This window comes from Emydura macquarii, unplaced genomic scaffold (assembly GCF_026122565.2).
Source record: "Emydura macquarii macquarii isolate MOO-44397 ecotype Brisbane River unplaced genomic scaffold, CSIRO-AGI_Emac_v2 contig_2617, whole genome shotgun sequence".
Lineage (NCBI taxonomy): Eukaryota > Metazoa > Chordata > Testudines > Chelidae > Emydura > Emydura macquarii.
This window is the reverse complement of record NW_027132754.1, coordinates 433,502-452,189: the sequence shown is the minus strand read 5'-3', so window position 1 is coordinate 452,189 and position 18,688 is coordinate 433,502. Positions and strand designations below refer to the sequence as shown.

The 18,688-nt window shown below is 61.9% G+C and overlaps 1 protein-coding gene across 2 annotated transcripts; it reads right to left on the bottom strand.

Moving 5' to 3' along the window:
• Positions 1-34: 34 nt before the first annotated feature.
• Positions 35-12,872, bottom strand: LOC137163544 (transforming growth factor beta receptor type 3-like). Of its 2 annotated transcripts, XM_067563808.1 has the most exons (18): positions 12,815-12,872; positions 11,881-11,982; positions 11,368-11,546; positions 10,731-10,856; positions 9,138-9,306; positions 8,556-8,715; positions 8,124-8,268; positions 7,396-7,585; positions 6,759-6,940; positions 6,439-6,600; positions 5,941-6,030; positions 4,755-4,928; positions 4,051-4,371; positions 3,104-3,242; positions 2,655-2,762; positions 2,255-2,369; positions 1,109-1,115; positions 35-340 (listed from the first exon to the last, which is right to left on the bottom strand). In XM_067563808.1, exons 2-18 carry the CDS (start codon positions 11,930-11,932, stop codon positions 35-37), a joined length of 2,625 nt encoding a protein of 874 aa, XP_067419909.1. In that variant the 5' UTR covers positions 11,933-11,982; positions 12,815-12,872. The 2 variants fall into 2 exon arrangements, 1 of the variants encoding a protein (XP_067419909.1); XR_010922727.1 differs by lacking the exons at positions 1,109-1,115; positions 3,104-3,242; positions 4,051-4,371; ... (10 more) ...; positions 11,881-11,982; positions 12,815-12,872 and adding an exon at positions 740-853 and having other exon boundaries at positions 217-340; positions 2,259-2,369; positions 2,670-2,764.
• Positions 12,873-18,688: the final 5,816 nt, after the last annotated feature.

Below are 18,688 nucleotides of genomic sequence, written 5' to 3'. Positions count from 1 at the left end.
GGCCGGTCGTTGTAACCCTCCCCCCAGCTGAGAATTAAAGGGCGCGAGCGGAAAGCCAGCCTGGCAGCAATAACACACGGGCAGCCCCGGCACCTCCTCCGCGGGTACGTTTATACCCAGAAAGCGCGACCCCCTCCCTGCAACGGGCACAGAACCAGCCGGCAGCCCCGCTGCCACGGGGGCTGCTCCGGGGCCCCTCCCGGCCTGGGCTGGGCCTGCCACCCGGCTGTGCTGAGCAGAGTCCAACTGGCTGCTGATCCTGGGCGCCGCGGGGGCCGGCGCCGGCAGCTGGTGAGGGCAGGGCTAATGCCAGCGGGGCCCTAAGAGCACGGCCAGGGAGCTGCCAGAGAGAGACAGACAGACGGATCAGTGGGGGGGGGGCTGCTCCCCCACCACGTTCCTGCCCCCCCATCCCCTGCATTCCACCCAGCACCACGGCTCAACGTCCCCCCCACCCAGCCATGGGGCCCAGAACCTCCCTTCCTGCTGCAGGGAATCCCACACGGAGGATGGGGTTTCCCAGGAGGCCCCACAGCAGCACTTGCTCTGCCCCAGTGCATCCCCTGCCCCTAACCTGCCCTTTGCCCCCGTCACCCTGCGCCGGGGCAGGACCCTCCTTCACCACGAATCAAACCCGGGAGCCTGGGAATCGGGGGAGGCCGCAGAGAGAGAGTGGGGGAGGGGCTGCGAGCTCTCCGCCTCTGCCATGCTCCCAGTCCCGTTCCTGCCACCCCCTTACCTGGGGCTCTGCTCTCCTAGACCAGGGGGGCACAGCCAGCGCCCGCCTCAGGTGCCGGCAACGCAGGGGGCGAGGCTGGGGCCGAGGGTTTCGGAAGCAATACCTCAGCAGGGTCTGGAACAAACAGGGTGTTAGAAACCCCGCAGGGGGGTGCAGCCAGGCGGGGAGGGGGGAGCTGGGGCACCCCCCAGCCCAGCCCTGAGCAGGAACTGCTGGGGCTGGCCATGCCCAGGAGCCACGGCTAGGGGAACCCCATCGGGGCAGTGTTGCCTGCACCCGGGCGCACGCTGCTGCCTCCTGCTGGGCGGAGAGGGGCCTGCTGGCAGAGGCAGCTCCCAAATAATCACCCACCTCTGGGACCGAGCTGACCCCATTACTGGAATGGCAGCCCTGCACAATCTTTACCGTGTTCATCCTTACAACGCCCCTCCCCCTATGCTGTAGGCCAGGTGCTATTAGCCCCCTTGTTCAGATGGGGAAACTGAGGCACAACAAGATGTTTTGGTTTGTTTATTAAAGTGACTTGCCTGAGATCACGCAGGGAAGTGGTGCCCAGGCAGGAAACTGAACCTGAGCGTCCCACGTCCAAGCTACTGCCACAACCACTGCCCCACCCTGCCTTCCACCCCGCCATCCCTGAGAAGGGAGAGTTTGCCAGGAAACCAGAGGGTCTGCAGCCCTTCTCACGCCCCGGGCTGTGCCTGGCCGTCCCTGGGATGTGTCTGGATTGGGCTCGTTCACCAAAGAACCACCAAATCCCTCCCTGAACCCTGTTACACTCCCTGCGGTGAGGAGTTCCCCTGGCTCACAACAAGGAACAAGGTTTGCCCCCAGGGTCAAGACTGAATCCGCTGCCTCACCCATCCTTTGAGTGTCATCTGCTGCCTGGATTCATCCCAAGCCCGTGAGCGCCCGTGAGCCTCTGCCACCCGATGCCTGGCTAGAGACAGCCAGTTTTATTTGATGCCTGCTAAACCCTTCGACACTGTGGCAGGGAGTCCCCCAGGCTCACTGTGGAACTTGTCACGAGGCAGGCCAAGAGCTTGGGGGAGGCTTCACTAGAGGGAAAGACTCAGGTGCGAATCCCGGAGCCAGGCATGGGGCTGGCAGTGCTAAGGGGAGCAAAGCTCCTTGCTGGGATGCGGGCTAGGAACCAGTCATCCTTTGACGTGCAGATTCTCAGCCACCACTGCTCTAACCATTAGCCCCACTCCCCAGGAGTCCTGGCCCCAGCCCCTCCTTGCTCTGACCCACTAGACCCCACGCCCCACCCAGAGCTGGGAGAGAACCCAGGAGTCCTGGCTCCCAGCTCTCCCACTCCCCTCCCAGAGTTACCTGGGCTTCTCTCCGGGACTCTAGACACCAGGGTACGGAAGGGGAGTCTGGTGGAGCCCCTGGCTCTCCCCCCTCCCAAACGTATTGGCTAGGAAAGAACCACTGGCCCAGCCCAGGGGTAGATGGATGGATCCATGGGGGCACTGGCCACCTCCAGCCCCCCCCAGCCGACAGCACCACTGACCTGTCCTGGAGTGGATGAGCCAGAGCCCCCCAGTGAGAGAGGCGCCGATGACGAAGGCTGAGAAGACGATGCCCACCATGGTGGGCAGCGCCAGGTCCTGGGGCGGGGGCACTGCAGGGAAAGGGGAGAGTGAGGCCACACAGCCACCCCCACGAGCACGTGCAGAGCCAGCGCTGTGGTGGGGGAGGGGGGCCGATGGGAATAGAACCCAGGAGTCCGGGCTCCCAGACGCACCCTCCCCCACTGCTCTCACCCACTGGGCCCCAGCCCCTTCCCAGAGCTGGGAATAGAACCCGTGTCCTGTCTGGCGGCAAGCGCTCCGTGCCACTGCAGCCACGTGCTCTCAGCGCCTTGCAGGACAAGTGAGCCACCACGGAGGTGAGGGGGAGACATGGCGGGGGCAGCGCTCACCGGAGGGCATCGCGCTCTGTTCTGGCCGGGGCGCCTCCTTCAATGCCTTCCCACTCCTGCCAGCCAGAGGGAAGGGCAGAGGGACGGGATCTGCTGGGAGAGGACAACAAAGCCAGAAACACTTTGAAAAATGGAGACATTCCTGATCTCCTCTAGGGGGCGCTCTCCCCTGGCGGTCAGTGCTGAGCCCAATACCACAGCATGGCACTAGGGGGCGCTGTGCAGCAGGGGGCGTCCTCCCCTGGCACCCAGTGCTGACCCGCAGTCCCAGCCCGGTGCTAGGGGGCGCTCTGCGGGGGGGGGGGGGGGGGAGATGTGCTGATCCCGAGTCCTAGGGGGCGCTCTGCAGTGGGGAGATGGAATCAGGGCCTTGGTGCGTTGCAATCTCTCCGCCTCCTCCCATAACCAGCCCCCAACCTGTCGCTGGGTGTCACCTGGTCCTGGGCTGGCTGCGGTGGCTCCGGCCAGGTGCTCTACCGTGACGATGATGGGTTTGGTGACGGTGTGCTGGAACCGCCCGCTGCCCGGCTCCGCCATGCTGCTGCTGGTACATGCCCCAGCCTGGGGCCCACACTGAAACGGACATGGCTCAGACAGGCACCACATCCCAATACTGGATGTTCACCCCCCACCATCCTAAATCCCAGCCCCAGGCCCCACCCACCCCACCCTACCACTCCCAGCCCTGAGACCCCACCCTCTCTCTAAGTCCAGCCACACTTGGAACGGAACTGATGATGGGCAGACCGGGGGGGGGGGGGGGGGGGGGAGACACACTGTCTCCAACAAAAATTTACATACATGTGTTTTAATTTGCATATATTTACATTGATTTGCCAGAGAGGAAGTCTGCCGACTCAACCACGTGCCAGGGGTCACAACTGTGGCCAAGCGTCCTGATTCCAGCCACTAGACCCCCCCACTCCCCTCCCAGAGCTGGGGATGGCACCCAGGGGGCCTGGTGCTGTATACACTAGCCCCATTCTCCTCTCAGAGCAGTCCCTGCAGTGCTGACCCCACAGGCAGGGCTGGCCTCCTGCCTCTCTCTTATGCACCCGCCCCCTGCAAGCCGGCCCATTGTCCTGGCCTGGGGAACGCGGCTTCTGCCCTCCATCTGCCTGCCCATCCAGCATTGCCTGTAGCCCAGGGGAGAAATCCAGCCTGGGACGCAAGCCCTGGAGGCGAGGGCAGAATTGGGGCCAGTGCACTCCAAAGGACAGGCTCTGCCGCCTGAGCTAAAGGAGATCCCCCTTTGCCACAGCAGTAGCTGGGCTCTTATCCTCCCAGGCATGTGCAGGCTAGAGTCACACACACTGGAGCAGGCTGGATTCCATCCAGTGGGGGCCATCTCCCGCCCTGCCACAAGCAGTGTGGTACAGACCTTGGGGAGCGCGCCCCCGTAGGCCCCAGCCCGGCCCTGGGGATCCTGGGTGCAGAGGGCCAGGCGACAGTGCAGGAATTGGATGGAGTCGTTGTAGAGGGGCCGGAGCAAGAAGCTGAAGTGCTGCAGCTCCTGGGAGCCAGGGGGCAAAGCCCGGCCTGCAGCCCCCTTGTGGGGCGGGTGCAGGGAGACATCGGGGTGGGCTGGGCAGCCTCCCCGCACCAGGACGTAGGGTGACTCTGGCAAGGAGGAGGAGCTTGGCGAGAGGAAGCAGAGGAGGATGCCGAAGCTGAGCTGGGGGTCGAAGGCAGCCAGAGCAGCCTGCGCAGAAGGTAGAGGAGAGAGATCAGCAGGGGACGGGACGGTCCGACTCCACAAACACCATCGCACCCTCGAGCCTGGAACCCAGGAGTCCTGGCACCCACCCCAGCCCCTGCTCCCCTCCCAGAGCCGGGGATAGAACCTGGCGCCCAGCCCCCCTGTTCTAACCCCACCACTGCCCTTCAGCCGGGTTATTATTTTAACCTTCTCCACAGCTCCCGCCCCAGAAGCTGGAGCGATGCCCCCAGGGGTGGGGCACTGCCCCTCAGAGATCTGCCCTCCCCAAGGTGGTGGGCACATGGGCAAAGCCCTCAGGCCTGGTGGGGCAGAGGGGAGGGGGATCCCGGTGCCATGGGGCTGGGTGGCGCCTTCCCCGCAGTTACTTCCACAAAGACGCGGCTGTTGGCCGACACGGTGCAGGGTCCCTGGGCCTCGTCGAAGGCGTCCGAGCTGGAGACCTCCAGGCTGAGCAGGACACGGCCCAGGTGGAAGGGCAGCTCCAGGATGGGCTCGGTGGAGGGGGCCGGCTGGCTCGGGGCTGGGGAGGGGCAGGAGAACTGTGGAAGAGGAGCAGAGGGTGTGGGGTGTGTAGGGGACAGGTCCGCAGAACCCCAGGTCCAGTCACCCCAGTTACCCCAGGCCTAGGGCACCTCCCCACCCAAAGCTCCCCACGGCTGCTGCCCGGTGGGACGGCGTCCCCCAGGAACCGGGCTCCGGTACCACTCGGGCGCTGCCAGTCAGGACTTGTGCTGGGAGTCTGTCCCCCCCCCCCTCGGGTCTCCACACGCTCAGCGTTCAGCGCCCCTGCTCCGCCTGAGCTCCCCCGTGAGTCCCCCTGGACGGGACCCTGGGGAGCCCTACACGCCCCCAAAGGGGCCATGCACCCACCCTGCTGTCAGAAGCGATTCGCAGCCAGCCTGGGACTCACGAGTTTGTTAGTTCTCAGGATCACGGCGTAGACACTTGGTTAGCAGATTTATTAGACGTTACAGCAGCGACCAGCTGGAGAGTGTCAGAGCCTCGCTCTCAGGCCCTGCTCCCCCCCCCCGATCCCCAGCGGGGGGCTGGGCTCTTCCAGTCAGCCACCCCCAGAGCCGTCCCCTGGCCCTCCCCAGTCCTTTGTCTCCTTCCCGGGCCAGGTGGCCACTCTTCCTGGTCTCCACCTGCCACAGCCTGTTGCAGCAGGTGGGGCCAGGGCAGGGGGGCCTGGCTAGGTCTGTGTACATGTGACTGGGGACTGGGGCAGTGATCTCTGCAATGATCACACACCCGGGTCCATCACCGAAATACATGAGTAACATATGGGGAAACTGAGGCACGCATGCAGCACTCAGAGGAAACATTAGGAGCATCTCCACTTTGTCACACCCGGTCCCCACTGAGCCATGAGCCTTGAGAGCCAGGAACCCCCACCCCAGCACAGGGGGGTTTGGAGCGGGACCAGGACGCTCCCCCACTTCGAGCTGCACCCATTCCAGGCCCTTCCCCACTGAAAGGACCCGAGAGACCCGCCCGGCAGCTCCAGAACCGGCTCCTGGCCGGAGACGTCCCTTCTCCCCCCTCGCTCACCTCAATGGATTCCCAGCCATCTTCGGCCTCTTCCGCCGGGAGGGGGGGACCCCAGGGCGCTGCTCCCGGCCCGCAGCCCCAGAGCACAACCTGGGGGGCAGGGACAGCGAGGGAAGATGTGGGGAGCAACCAGCACAATCAGAAAAGTGGCAGCACCGGACGAGACCCTAGCGCCCTGGGGCAGGGGGCGGACCCCAGGGCGAGGACCCATTCTCCCAGCCCCACAGATATCCAAACCTCAGTTCCCCCCAGTGCAGCCAGTGCTCCCATTAACCCCAGCCCGTACACGCCTCAGTTCTCCCCCTCCTGCCCAGTCCCAGTCTGCCAGCGTCACCCTGCAGCTCCATCCAGCCCCCACTGGCTCTGTGACCAACCCCCCCAACTCCCCTAACACACTAGCCCCTTTGCACACCCCCAGGCGCTTGCACTCCCGTCCTTCCCCCACCCCCACCTTCACTCTCATCCCCACGCTGCCCCCCCCCCACGGCCCCGGCTCACCAGGTTCTGGTACCGCATGGCGCCCAAGGGAGGGCCTGGGGCCGGGAGGCGCCGGGCGCCGCAGCCGGCCAGGGGGGACTCCAGCAGGAAGTGGGTGTCATTGGACTGGGCTGCACAGCTGGGGTCACGCAGGGTCACTCGAGCTGGGGAGAGGCCAGCAGCCTGGCCGGGAAGGATGGGGGGGGCAGGAGACGTATGAGATGGACACAGCCAGCACCGAGCACCCCCTGCAGAGCACCACCCCCCCCCCCGGCTCCCTGCAGCCCAGCGCCCCCCAGCGCCGCACCGAGGGAGCTGTTTACACCAGGGGGGCGTCTCACCTGGAGCAAGTCCTTGCTGATGTGCACAGCCACCCTGTCGCTCAGACACAGCACGGACAGCGCTCCCGCCGGCCCCACAGCGCTCCCGCCCCCCGGAGGCGCCCGGTTCCTCTCCCAGCCCATGGGGGAGTTCTTGGCGAGCCCAGGGGGCAGGATGGAGGGGCAGGGGGTCTTGGGGTCCCCTAGTAGGAGAAAACAGAGTGAGGGGGGCAGAGGAGAGGAAGGAAAAAGGGTGGGCTGGTGAATGGGGTGGGGGATGTGAGAGAGAGCAACCCTGCCCCCTGCTGGCTGGACTGAGAACTGCCCGGATTTGTGTCTTAGTCCCCATGTTCCCCTCTTCCGCCATGGGGCTGGGATTTTGGTTGTGACGGTGCCTAGGACAGACAGACGTGCCAGCCCTGAGGGCATCTCTCACCACTGGGGACCGCCAAGGGTCTGGCTGTGCCTGGGGAGAGGGGGCCACAGGGCAGAACTGCAGCGCCCAGCTCCCCCACCTGCACTGGGGGCAGGGCAGGGTCGGAGTCAGATGGGCCCCCTAGTGGCTCTCCCATGGCATTGCAAGGGGTGCCACCTAGTGGCCACCCCGTGGCATTGCATGCTGTGGCCATTCCCTGTCCCCTAAGGCGTCACCACCTACCGTCCAGCCCCACGATGACCAGGAACCTGTTCACCTGCTCAGCCTCTGTGTAGGATGTGACCCCAGGCAGCCCCTGCCCCATTGCCCAGGCCATGAGGTCCCTGGCATAGGCCAGGCCCAGGGACATGCTGCTGCTCACAACCAGGTCCGGCTCCAGTTCTGTGCTGCTGACTGAGACCTCATGGGATGCCTGTAAGGAAACAGGGGAGAGGTAACAGTGACAGAGCCCAAGGCCAACCTGGACCCTGCTCCAGCTCAGGGTGATCAGGCTGAGGCTGGAGCAGGGCATCATGGGTAATGGTATGCAAATGAGCAGCACCAGGTGACCAAGGTGTGGATTCAAGGAATGGCTGGGAAGTTCCAGAGAGAGGCAGCTCCACTGGTCATCGATCCAGAGGGCTTAGAGCCAGCGTAGCGGGGCTGGGCGCCAGGACTCCTGGGTTCACTTTGGCAACAGGGGGTGCCAGGCCGGAGGGGGCTGGGGCAGCAACCATATCAGAGGTTAAAGGTCATGAGGGCTCAGCAGCTGCCATGGGGTCATCAGGCCAAAGGGTCAAGGTCATGGGGAGAGAGCCTGATGGGGGGGGTCACCAAGATTAGGGTTAAGGGGGGAGGCAGGGTGACAGGGGAGCAGCCCATGTGCATGGAGGGGCTGTGGGGGGGGGGCAGTTCCTGGCCTCTGTAGTGGGGGGAGGACAGAGCCCACCCCCAGGGAGTCCCGTCCTTACCAGGACACGCAGGTGCCCAGCCACGTGGTGGGTTTGGACCAGCCAGCTGGTGGCGCCCTCGCTCTTCAGCACCACGATCAGCTCCCGCCGGGGGGAGCAGCAGCCTCGGGGCGCATGGAGCTCCACGGTGAGACGGGCCGGGGGCCTGGAGACAGGGCAGGACATTCCCCCCAACATCACTGGGGCAGCTGGGACCCAGGCGAGGCATTTCCGGCCATGGGGCTGAGCAGCAGGAGGGGTGGAGGCCCCCCCAGCTCTACCAGTGCCCCTCAGCCCCCCCCGTCCCTTTGCTGGGCTCTCCCCCTGCTCCCCCCCCCCGTCCCTTCCCTGGGCTCTCCTCCTCTCCCCAGCTGTGCTGGTGCCCCTCGGTCCCGACCCGCAGCCCCCGCCTCACCCCAGCCCTTGGAGGCTGCTCGGACGTACGGCTCGTACCGGGGACTGGCTCCCTTGGAGAGGATGACGTGAACTTCGGGGTCCCACGGGGGGTCCGAGGTCAGGCAGCCCCGCAGGGGCCGGGGGCGGCGGTCGGAGGCGAAGTGGGTCAGGGAGAGGAAGTTCCTGCGAAGTTTGCAGGCATCCGGCAAGGCCCCATCTGGGAGCGAGAATGCAGAGGGGCTGGGGAGCTTTGGGGGGTTAACCCCAGGGGGCCCCTAAGGAATCCCCCTCCCACAGCAGCCCCCCATCAGCCCTTCCCCCGTTCACGCAGGACTGGGGTATATCCCCCAATATCTCCCTGCCATTCCCTCCTTCAGGAACACAGGGCTGGGCCCAACCCCCCTGGATCCCCTCCCCCACTGACGCAGGGGCCTACATGCTGGAACTCGGGGTGCAGGGGGTGCTGTAGTCCCCCCCCCCCCGGCTTGCAGTGGTTTCCATCATACTCAGGGTTTACAGTTGGGGCCAATGGCTTTCACTAGACACGTTGTTCCAGCCCCCGTGGCATGATCCCCTCCCCCCCACTGACACAGGAGTCCCATCACCAGCCCCCTGGGTCCCCTCCCCCGGGGTCCCTACCGTCCCCCAGCCTCACGTAGACCGTGTTGATGCCTCGATATGCAGCCAGGGAGCTGACCCCCCCATGCTTCCTGTGCGCCCAGCGCAGGAGCTCTCGGGGGGTCTGGGGCAGCCGGGTCTCAGCAACCGTGACGCTCCCCGGGGCCAAGACACTGGACCCGGGGGAGACCTGGAGGGGCACAAAGCTGGGGTGTGAACCATCCCTAGGAGTGTGCAGACGAATCCGACGTAGGCTCCTTGTGTCATTGTACAAGTGCGACAGAGATTTTCCCTTTGCTGTTCTAATGGCAGAGTCCTGGTCGTGTAAACGAACTCCAGCTCGTTAGCGCCTTGAAGCAAACTCGTCCCTGAAACCTGCACTATTAAATACCGCACTGAATTCTGTGTGTGTGTGTGTGTGTATATGTGCGTGTGCACGTGTGCGTGTGTGCGCGTGTGTGTGTGCAGGGCAGAAAACGACGCTGGCCACGTGCCAGCCTGACCCCGCAGGCCGGAGGACGCACGTCAGCGACCCCAACATGCAGATAAACGCGCGGGAAGCACAGAAGGATCCAACCTGGGAACAAGCCAAACAGAGAAATGAGAGACTGGCCAGGCATGAATGAGCTGGTGATTAACAACCCGGACCCAGCGGCAGCACGACACAGCCGGGCCCACGGCCGGCCGGGAGAGCCGGTAGCTATAAAAGACGGGTCAGCACATGGACACTTTGGGGTTTGTGCTGCAATCCAGATCTTGGAGCATCGGATTCGGGCCCGACAGAGGCCTGCCGGCTCCTCCTCGCTGGCCACTAGGCGGCTGGAGCAACGCAGAGAAGGACCGGTCGTTACATGACGCCGGCTGGCAGAACGTGCTGGGTGTGGGTGTGTGTGGATGAGCGTGTGCGGCTTTGTGCTAGTCTTACATGGACAAGAAACGGGGCGTTGCCTCGTCCCCCTGAATAAATTCCTGCTGGGTGGTTTTTTGATAACAGAGGGGTGGGGGGCACAGGGGTGAGGGGTCGCCTGGAGAATGGACATCCCGCCTCCTGGTGCGGTGCCATGCACCCCCCCCCACGCCACCGCAGCTCCCCATTCCCCTCCCCCCCCACACACACTCCCTCCCCAGCCCCACAGGACTCCTGGGTTCTTCACACCTCCGAGCCCCAGGAGTGACTGTTCGGGGGAGGATCCTCAGCCTCCTACACGGGGCCTCCCCCCCCCCAGGCCTGAGCCCCTCTTCCTCCAAAATGTCCCTAAATCTCCACCCCCCACCCAGCCCCTCTGCACCTCGTTCTCCTGCCCCACTGTCCCATCCAGGGACCCTGCTCCACTGACCTGCCCCACTGCCCCACACCCACACTGCCTGACCCCACCTCCCACTGCTCACCTGCCCCTCCCAGTTACCTCTACCCCCCAGCTGCCTCCACCATGGCCCACCCCGCCTCCAAACCCCATTGCTGGCCCCACACGACCCCACCCCCCACCTGCCGCAACCCTCCCACGCCACCTCCACTCCCACGGCTACACCAAGCTCCCCCACGCCACGTTCCTGCCTTCCCCACCTGCCCCTCCCCCAGCCCCCCTCAACCCAGCCCCACGGCCACCCCCTCACCTGGAAGGTCCATTGCTCCCCAAGAGCAGCTGTGGCCGCTTGGAGGCTCCAGATCACGGGTGTCGGGGAGCTGAGCACGAAGATGGGGGCGCTGCTGGGGGGGGCCGGGCCCAGCACCAGGCTCACCTGGGGGGGGTGCAGAGGGCCCTGCTTTAGGGGCTCCAGGCACATGGGCGGGAGCAAGGCCATGGGGGGAGGGGCACAGGGAAGGGTGTGGGGGCTGTGGGGGAGGGGAGGTGTGGGGGTACGTGGCCAGGCTGAGGGGGTGGGGTGTTGGCACAGGGAGGGGCATGGCAGGAGGCTATAGGATGGGGGCACAGTGTGGTGGGAGCAGGGGGCAAGGCAGTGGGGTTGGGGGAAGGGGCGTGGTGGGGTGCAGGCAATGGGGCTGGGATGGGGGATGGTGGGGACAGGAAGCAATGCTGTGGGGCTGGGGGCAGGGCTGGGGGAGGGGGCATGGGGCAAGACAGGAGGGGAGGCATGTGGGATGCAGGGCAGGGGGCACAGGGTGGAGGGCAGGGGGGGGCTGTGGGAAGGGAGCAGGGTGGGTGTGGGGGCAGGGGGCGAGGGGGCTGAGGTGGGGGGCACAGAGTGAGGCTGGGGGAAGGCAGGGGCAGAGACACCCGCTCCCACCTACCTGTCTGGCCCCCATCCTCTCCGCCGGCCCCCGCAGGACAAGCACATGCACCTCCCGGCCTGATGCCGAGCGCCCGCGGCTGGCGCAGCCCGTGCCCGCCCGGATCTGCTCCCGGAAGCCCAGCACCGGGTGGGGAGAGGAGAGCGGCGTGGCCTGGCATGGGGCCCAGCGCCAGGCGGCTGCATGGGAGAGAGAAAGGGCCCCGGTCAGCAGGAGCCAGACATGGGGGTGCAGAGCCCAAAGGGGGGCAGCTGGGCTGTGCCCAGAAGGGGAAGCTCCTGCCCCCCAGGAACGAACAGGACCACGGGGGAGCTGGGAATCCTGGACAACAGCAGCCAGGACGCCTGGGTTCTATTCCTGGGGAGGGGAGGGGAGCAGGGGCTAGTGGTTAGAGGGGGATGCTGGGCATTGGGACACCCATTGACCGTTTGATGGCACCCCACACCCCACATCAAGCACCCTGTAGCGGTGGGGGCCGGACTGGCCTCCCCCAGCAACGCCCCCGGCACCCACCTGCCGAGTGGCCCCAGAGCAGCAGCAGGGTCAGGCTCCAAGCTGCCGCCATCCCCAGCGGTCCCGGTGTGTGGGGCTCCCCGAGCCGATGGGGGGCTGGTCCTGGGCAGGGAGAAAAAGAAAACAGCAGTGAGCCCCAGGGGTGCCCCAGGATGTGTGTGGGGGGTTCTAGGTCACGGGGCAGAGGAGACTGTGTGGGGGGGGAGGGACAGTGGGACTTCGGGGGGGGGGGGGTCCCAATCACTCACCGTGTGTCTGGGATGCAGCATGTGCCTCCCCCACCCCCACGCGAGTGGGTCCGGGTCCCTGGCTGAGACCTGGGATCCCCCCACCAGAATCCTGCTTTTACCAGCTCCATCTCTGGGGAGTGGGGGGGCAGCATGTGGCAGAAGGCTCCCCAGGAGTGCTCCCCCCGAGTGGCATGGGGGGGGGGCTGCTCCAGGGTGATGATAGAGTTCCCTCCAGGTATTGACACCTTCCCCTTTATGGGACCTCTAGGGAGAGTGTCCCACTACCCTTCCCCCTACATCTTCCCGCTTAGCAGGAAACCCCCACCCCCTGCTCCCCGACTCCTTTCACAGCCCTCCTCTCCCGGGAGGGAGAATTTTTCCCTACAAGACTGATACATCTCAGAGCATTTTACGGAGATTAATTTTGTCTCCCAACTCCCCAGGCAAGGAGCCTCTATTGCTATTGTATAGATAGGGAAACTGAGGCACACAAGGGCCGTGCCCAAGTTCCCACTGATTTCCAGTCCCCCTCTCTCCTCCCCCCCCCCCCTCGATCTAGCTGCTAGACCCCACTCCCCTCCCAGAGCTGGGAATAGAACCCAGGAGTCCTGGTTCCCAGTCCCTGTTCAGTCTTGCTCCATGTGGAAACATCCCCCCATTTCAGCTGGCCCTCCCTGACACGCTAGAGACACAGCTGTACACACCTGCCGAGGGGCTGGCTTGGCCCTAGGGTGTCTCTTCTGGGACTGCCACACAATCTGATTCGGTGCCGGCTTGATCCAGAACAGAAGCGAAGAGAGTCAGGGTTGTGAGGCGACCAGACGCGCAGTTAAGCCGGGGTGCGAGATGCACACCCCAGTTCAGTCCCAGCTCACGTTCACACAGGCCATATCCCCGGTGAACCGGGTCATTGCAGACCCCACCCCACGAGCAGGTTTTGGAGGCAGCGTTGATCGCAGAGCAGTGACGAGGTTTTAGAGTGGGGCGCTTCTGGGGAGCCAGGACTCCTGGGTTCCAGGTGGTGCTGGAGGCAGGACGCGAAGGGATCTTGGCTCTTTTATGCCAGTCCAAGAACCGGTGGGTCCCCGGGGCTTAGAGGCCCATGGCCAGCAGGTCCCTTTGCTCCGGCTGGATTCATTGCTCCCTGCAGGGCAGTTAAAAATAATTAGAAGAAGCCAAATGAGCTGAGTCAATGGGAGGTTTAAAAATAACGATTCTCCAGGGTCAGGTTACGGAAAGCCGGGGAGGGGAGGGATTAGGCAACCGAAGGTTGTTTTTAAGGCAATAGAACCCAGGAGTCCTGGATCCTAAACCCCACCCGCCTCACACACACGCACACACGCTCTCCCCTTCCAGAAATGGGAACAGAACCCAGGATTCCTGCTTCCCAGCCCCCCAGCTCCAACCTGCTAGAAAAGACGCAGGATTGGCAGCCCCTGGTAGGGCACAGATGGAGAGATGCTCTTTATCAACACAGGGAGCTCCCCGCCCCGTCCCCTGCTGATGTGCCTTACCCCAGAGCTGGACGCAACCTCCCCCGTTTGGTCTCCCTAGCTTAACTCCGCTCGTTTGCAACCAGGCAAGCAGGGGGTGAACGTCAGGCAGGGCTGAGCCCCGTTGCGTTCATGTCGCCCTAGCTGTTGAGAGCCGGGAGGTGGAAGACCCCCCGATCTCTGCCCGTCCCTGCCCCGGACGGGGGCCAGGAAGAAAAAGAAAACCAGCCGCCCAAGCCGGGGAGTTTGGGTTGCCACAGAGGCGGGTGGATTTATGATTAATGCAGGCAGGGCGGGAGAGGCGGTGGGTTCCGGGCCATGCTCTGGGTCGCCGTGACCCACTGCCGCCTACACGGCAGGGGCCGAGGGGAAGGGCCGGCAACGTGGAACACAGGCAATTTGCAGCGGCTTTAATGGATCACTGGCTAGGATAGTGAAACAACAGATGGGCTGGCGAGGGGGTGGTGGAGACACCCACATCCCTTCCCCGTGGCCTGTGTCCATCCTGTCCACTTCACCTGCCCAGGGCATCTCCCCCTGCCTGCTTCTTGGCTCCAGCTCAACAAGCAGAGATGTGCTACCCCCAGGAGGGGAAAATGAGGCACAGGGTTCAAAGGCCTTGGCCAAGGGCACCCGGCCAGGCAGTGGCAGAGCTGGGGGCTCAGTCCCCTTCTCACGGCTGGTGTGTTAATTTAGATGGAAAATAAGGGCCCAAAAGAATGAAAGGTGCTAACGTGACCCTGTCCCGGTTACACACTCGGTTTGGTATCCGGAGCCCTCAGCCTGCTTCGTGCCCCTGCAAACACCCCATTGCACGCCCTTTTATTACAGACACGGCAAAGAAGGAAAACCCGGGAATGCGATTGCAATGTAAAGCGTTACATCAGGCGTTCATTCCAACATCCCTTGCACGGGAGAGAGGCTTTAGAAGGAAAACCCCTCTTGTGTGACTGTCTGTTAGCTGGGATTTGGGGCCGGGGGAGAAGTTAGCTGAGACGGGCTGGAGCTGTTACCGCTGATCCTGTTTTCTAGAAGACAAACCAAGACAAACACACGCAGGAGGGGACAGACGAGGACAGTAAAGAGAGAAAATACAGCTTCTGCTGCGGCCGGTGACTCTCATTTGCAATCTCACTGCGGAAGAAAGGCAGGCTGCGTGCACGGTCCGATCAGCCCCTCTGAGACCTGGCAAACTTCTACCAGCGTCAGGCTCTTTCGAGCATTGCTTTGAGCTGCCTCTGGTCACAGCAGCGGTGCAAAACACACAGTCTTTGTCGCCTCAGCCTGAAGGCAAAAGGAAGAAAGAGATGAAGTAAGATGGGGGAAGGAAAAGGGTACGGGGCGGGGAGGCAGATGAAGAAATAGTCTCACATTCCAGGTGGGGTCAGGGTTTAGCTGGAGCCCGTGGAGGCGGGGATATTATCTGGGTCCCTCTGTCTGGCCCGGTCTGGTTAGGACATCTCAGGACATGTGGGGTCGTGGTGGATCTCGGGGTCCCAGGCGTCGGTGGGGGTGGCAGCCACGATGATAAAGTTTGCTCTTTCCCCTGCTTTCAGCCAGCAATGGTTGCGCTCTGCTCCCTCCTCCACGACCACCCGTATTTCCCCCCAAAGCCTCTTTTTCTAGGGACCCAGGAAGGGAGTCCTGGGCGGCCCAGCACCCCCCTTGCCTCGTTATTTTGTTCCCCAATTAGGCCGACTGTGCGACACACCAATTTTTGGTTCATTGACTTCTGGTCTCCCACTCCTGTTGTTAACCAGCCCTGTTTGTAACAGTCCTTGAGTTCTATCAGGAGGACTTTTTGTTTGCACTAATTCCGTCTGTCTGTCTCCCTTCTGCGCCTTTTCCCATCAGCCTGTGTTGTTCTAGGTTGTTGTGACACTTTATGAACTTTTATCCACTTTCCCCATTAGACTCCCAAGTGCCGTAAATGTGTAGGCCCAATTGTTACTATGCTGCTCGGGCCCCCCACCCCCCACCCAGCGCTGGAAATAGAACCCAGGAGTCCTGGCTCAATCTCCTTCTCACTACTAGACCACACTGCCCTCCTGGCTGCTAGCTTGCTGCCCCCCTGCTCTAACCACTAGACCCCACTGCCCTTCCAGAGCTGGGCGCGAAACCCAGGAATCCTGACTCGCAGCCCTGTGCTTTAGCCTTGACTGTCGCCTGCTGCCCTCCTTAAACTGGACCCTGGTGCTTCTAATTTTAGGCCCCCAAAGTTGTTTTGGGAAAGGGGATTTTCCAACTTGACACCACTAAAAATACAAATGGGAGTTTTGTTTTTTAAAAGCTTCCCTGCAGTGTCAGGAACCCAATGACCAAACCTTCTAACCTGGGTGACCCTGGGCTGCCCCATCTCACCCCCCACAGCCTCATGTCCCACGATGATGTCCCCAGTGGTCCCTGCAGGGCCCCATTGCCATCCAAGGCAATGCATAGGGGTCACTGACGGGAACAGACCCCAGCTCACTTTCCTGGAGCTGCGCTGGCTCCGCAGTTTGGTTTTCACTCTAGGCAGCAGATCTGGCTCCAGGTGTGCATGGGCTGGAGCCCAGGTGGGGGTTGGAAGGGGTTGTTTCTGTCCCATTTCTGCACAGAACCACACTGACATGGAGGTTAAAACTAGATGCGAGAGAAGGAAGCCAACCAGCACCTGCCCCTGGAGTGTGGATTGGAGGGAAACACCCATCCGTCATGCACCCCTTAACCCTCGGCCCAAGCTCGCCTCCTCCTGCTGCGTCTAGAACAAGTTGGGGGGCGTCAAGCTTCAGCTACTGTTGGCTGGGCAAATCTCAAACTGGGGGCATTTCTCTCTGCCGGCCAGGAAGGGAAAAGAGCTATTCAGCATAAAGAGTGAGGGCGCAGCCCATCTCCCGGCTGGGCTGGGCTCTGAACTGTCCCTGGGACATTACGTTTGCAGTAATCGTGACCAAATCACACAGGGGCGGAGGCTTGGTTCTGTTTCCTGCATCAGGACCGATGTTGAAGCCTCTGGAATGGGAGATCATTTCCTAGGGTAATGCAGGAGGTAGAGTTCGTAGAGGTTAAAGCCAGAAAGGACCATTCAGTTCCTGGTCTAACCTGTATAGCACAAGCCCTCGCATTTCACCCATTTCCCACTGACTTGAGCCCAATAGCTTGTGTCTGGCTAAAGCATCTTGCAGTACGGCAGCCAGTTCGTTCCAGCGTTACACACCTGCCTTCCTTTGTCTGGCTTTAGCTTCCCTGCGTTCTTGCTCTGCCTTTCTCCACTAGGCTGAAGAACCCTTTTGCACCCCGTATTGTCCCGTCCCGAAGGTTGTGCCATAATCAAGTCACCTCTTGGTCTTCTTCTCGGTGAGCTAAACAGGCTCTTTGGCCCTTTCACATTGTTTCCCGCTCTTCAGATTGCTTGCGTGGTTCCTCTCCGCATCCTCTTCAATTTTAAAAAGTGGACCCCACTATTGCAGCCTGCAGCGCCGAAGGAAGACAGGACAGTTTGGGACAAGTTTCAAATTCAGGACGTTTTCCCGGGGCTGTTTAAGGACCCGATCCTGACAGGGACTAACTAACCAAGTGCAGGATCAAGCCTGACGAACAGACTGCATTTAACTTCTCCCGCAAACCAAACCACTGCAAAAAAAACCTTTAAACTAAGCCTCTCTCAAGGCTGCTCCATCTATCTCTGCCGCTCAGCAGCTGCTGCTCCTGGCTAAAAGCTAGGACTCGACAACTGACATCCTGTTGTCAGCATTTCTGTACACCACGGATGTTTTTCCCCCTCCGATGCTGGCTGACAAGGGAGATCGATGGCCGAGTGAGGGGCAGATATCCAACCACATCTTAAGAGTTTCTGTTGGTGAGTGGCTTTTCGTGGGACAGATGGAGAGGATGCAGCTTGTCCACGGCTTAGCTCCCGTTTGGGAATGAACGTGTGCCAAAACTGGCCCTGATAGCGGATGCTTTATAAAATTCCAAGCAACTCTCTTTAACAGGCTCGACCAGCTTCATTCCCTGCACACGCCCAATTCGGCAAGAGCGAAACAGAGACACGGAGACTTATTTACAATCACACCGTGAAACAGAGCCAGGAAGAGAACCCAGGAGTCTTACCTCGCAATCCTGGGCCCTACCAACTGGCCCACCCAGAAAGAGACCCGAGCAAGCTAAAAATGGTAGTGCTGACAACTCTCAGGATTTTATCATGATACTTGCAATATTTGGTGCTTTTCTTAAAGGCCCAGCTGCAGGAGCCCGGTGATTCAGTGACACTCGGCTTTCTAGTCTCTAGCTCTTGTGACTGAGGAGAAAAGCTTGAAAATGTGACTCCTGCTGGCTCAAAAACCACAAGGCAAATCATAAATCAAAAAAAGTTAGGATTGGCAGGGACCTCAGGAGGTATCTAGCCCAACCCCCTGCTCAAAGCAGGACCAACCCCAACTAAACCATCCCAGCCAGGGCTTTGTCAAGCCGGACCTTAAAAACCTCTAAGGATGGAGATTCCACCACCTCCCTAGGTAACCCATTCCAGTGCTTCACCACCCTCCTAGGGAAAAAGGTTTGTCCTAATATCCAACCTAGACCTCCCCCACTGCAACTTGAGACCACTGCTCCTTGTTCTGTCATCTGCCACCACTGAGAACAGCCTAGCTCCATCCTCCCTGGAACCCCCTTTCAGGTAGTTAAAGGCTGCTATCAAATCCCCCCTCACTCTTCTCTTCTGCCTAGTTCCCTCAGCCTCTCCTCATAAGTCTTGTGCTCCAGCCCCCTAATCATTTTTGTTGCCCTCCGCTGGACTCTCTCCAATTTGTCCACATCCTTCCTGTCATGGGGGGCCCAAAACTGTACACAATATTCCAGATGAGGTCTCACCAGTGCTGATTACAGGGGAATAATCACTTCCCTCAATCTGCTGGCAATGTTTTTACTAATGCAGCCCAATATGCCGTTAGCCTTCTTGGATATGTTGACTCATATCCATCTTCTTATCCACTGTAACCCCCAGGTCCTTTTCTGCAGAACTGCTGCCTAGCCAGTCAGTCCCCAGGCTGTAGCTGTGCATGGGATTCTTCTGTCCTAAGTGCAGGACTCTGCACTTGTCCTTGT

Excerpts from the sequence above, each read along its gene's own strand:
- LOC137163544 (XM_067563808.1), bottom strand. The coding sequence starts at position 11,932 with ATGGCGGCAGCTTGGAGCCTGACCCTGCTGCTGCTCTGGGGCCACTCG. Across the intron at positions 11,547-11,880 it reads GCTCTGGGGCCACTCGGCAG|CCGCCTGGCGCTGGGCCCCA; the intron begins GTGGGTGCCGGG and ends TCTCCCATGCAG. Across the intron at positions 7,586-8,123 it reads CTGGGCACCTGCGTGTCCTG|GCATCCCATGAGGTCTCAGT; the intron begins GTAAGGACGGGA and ends GTTTCCTTACAG.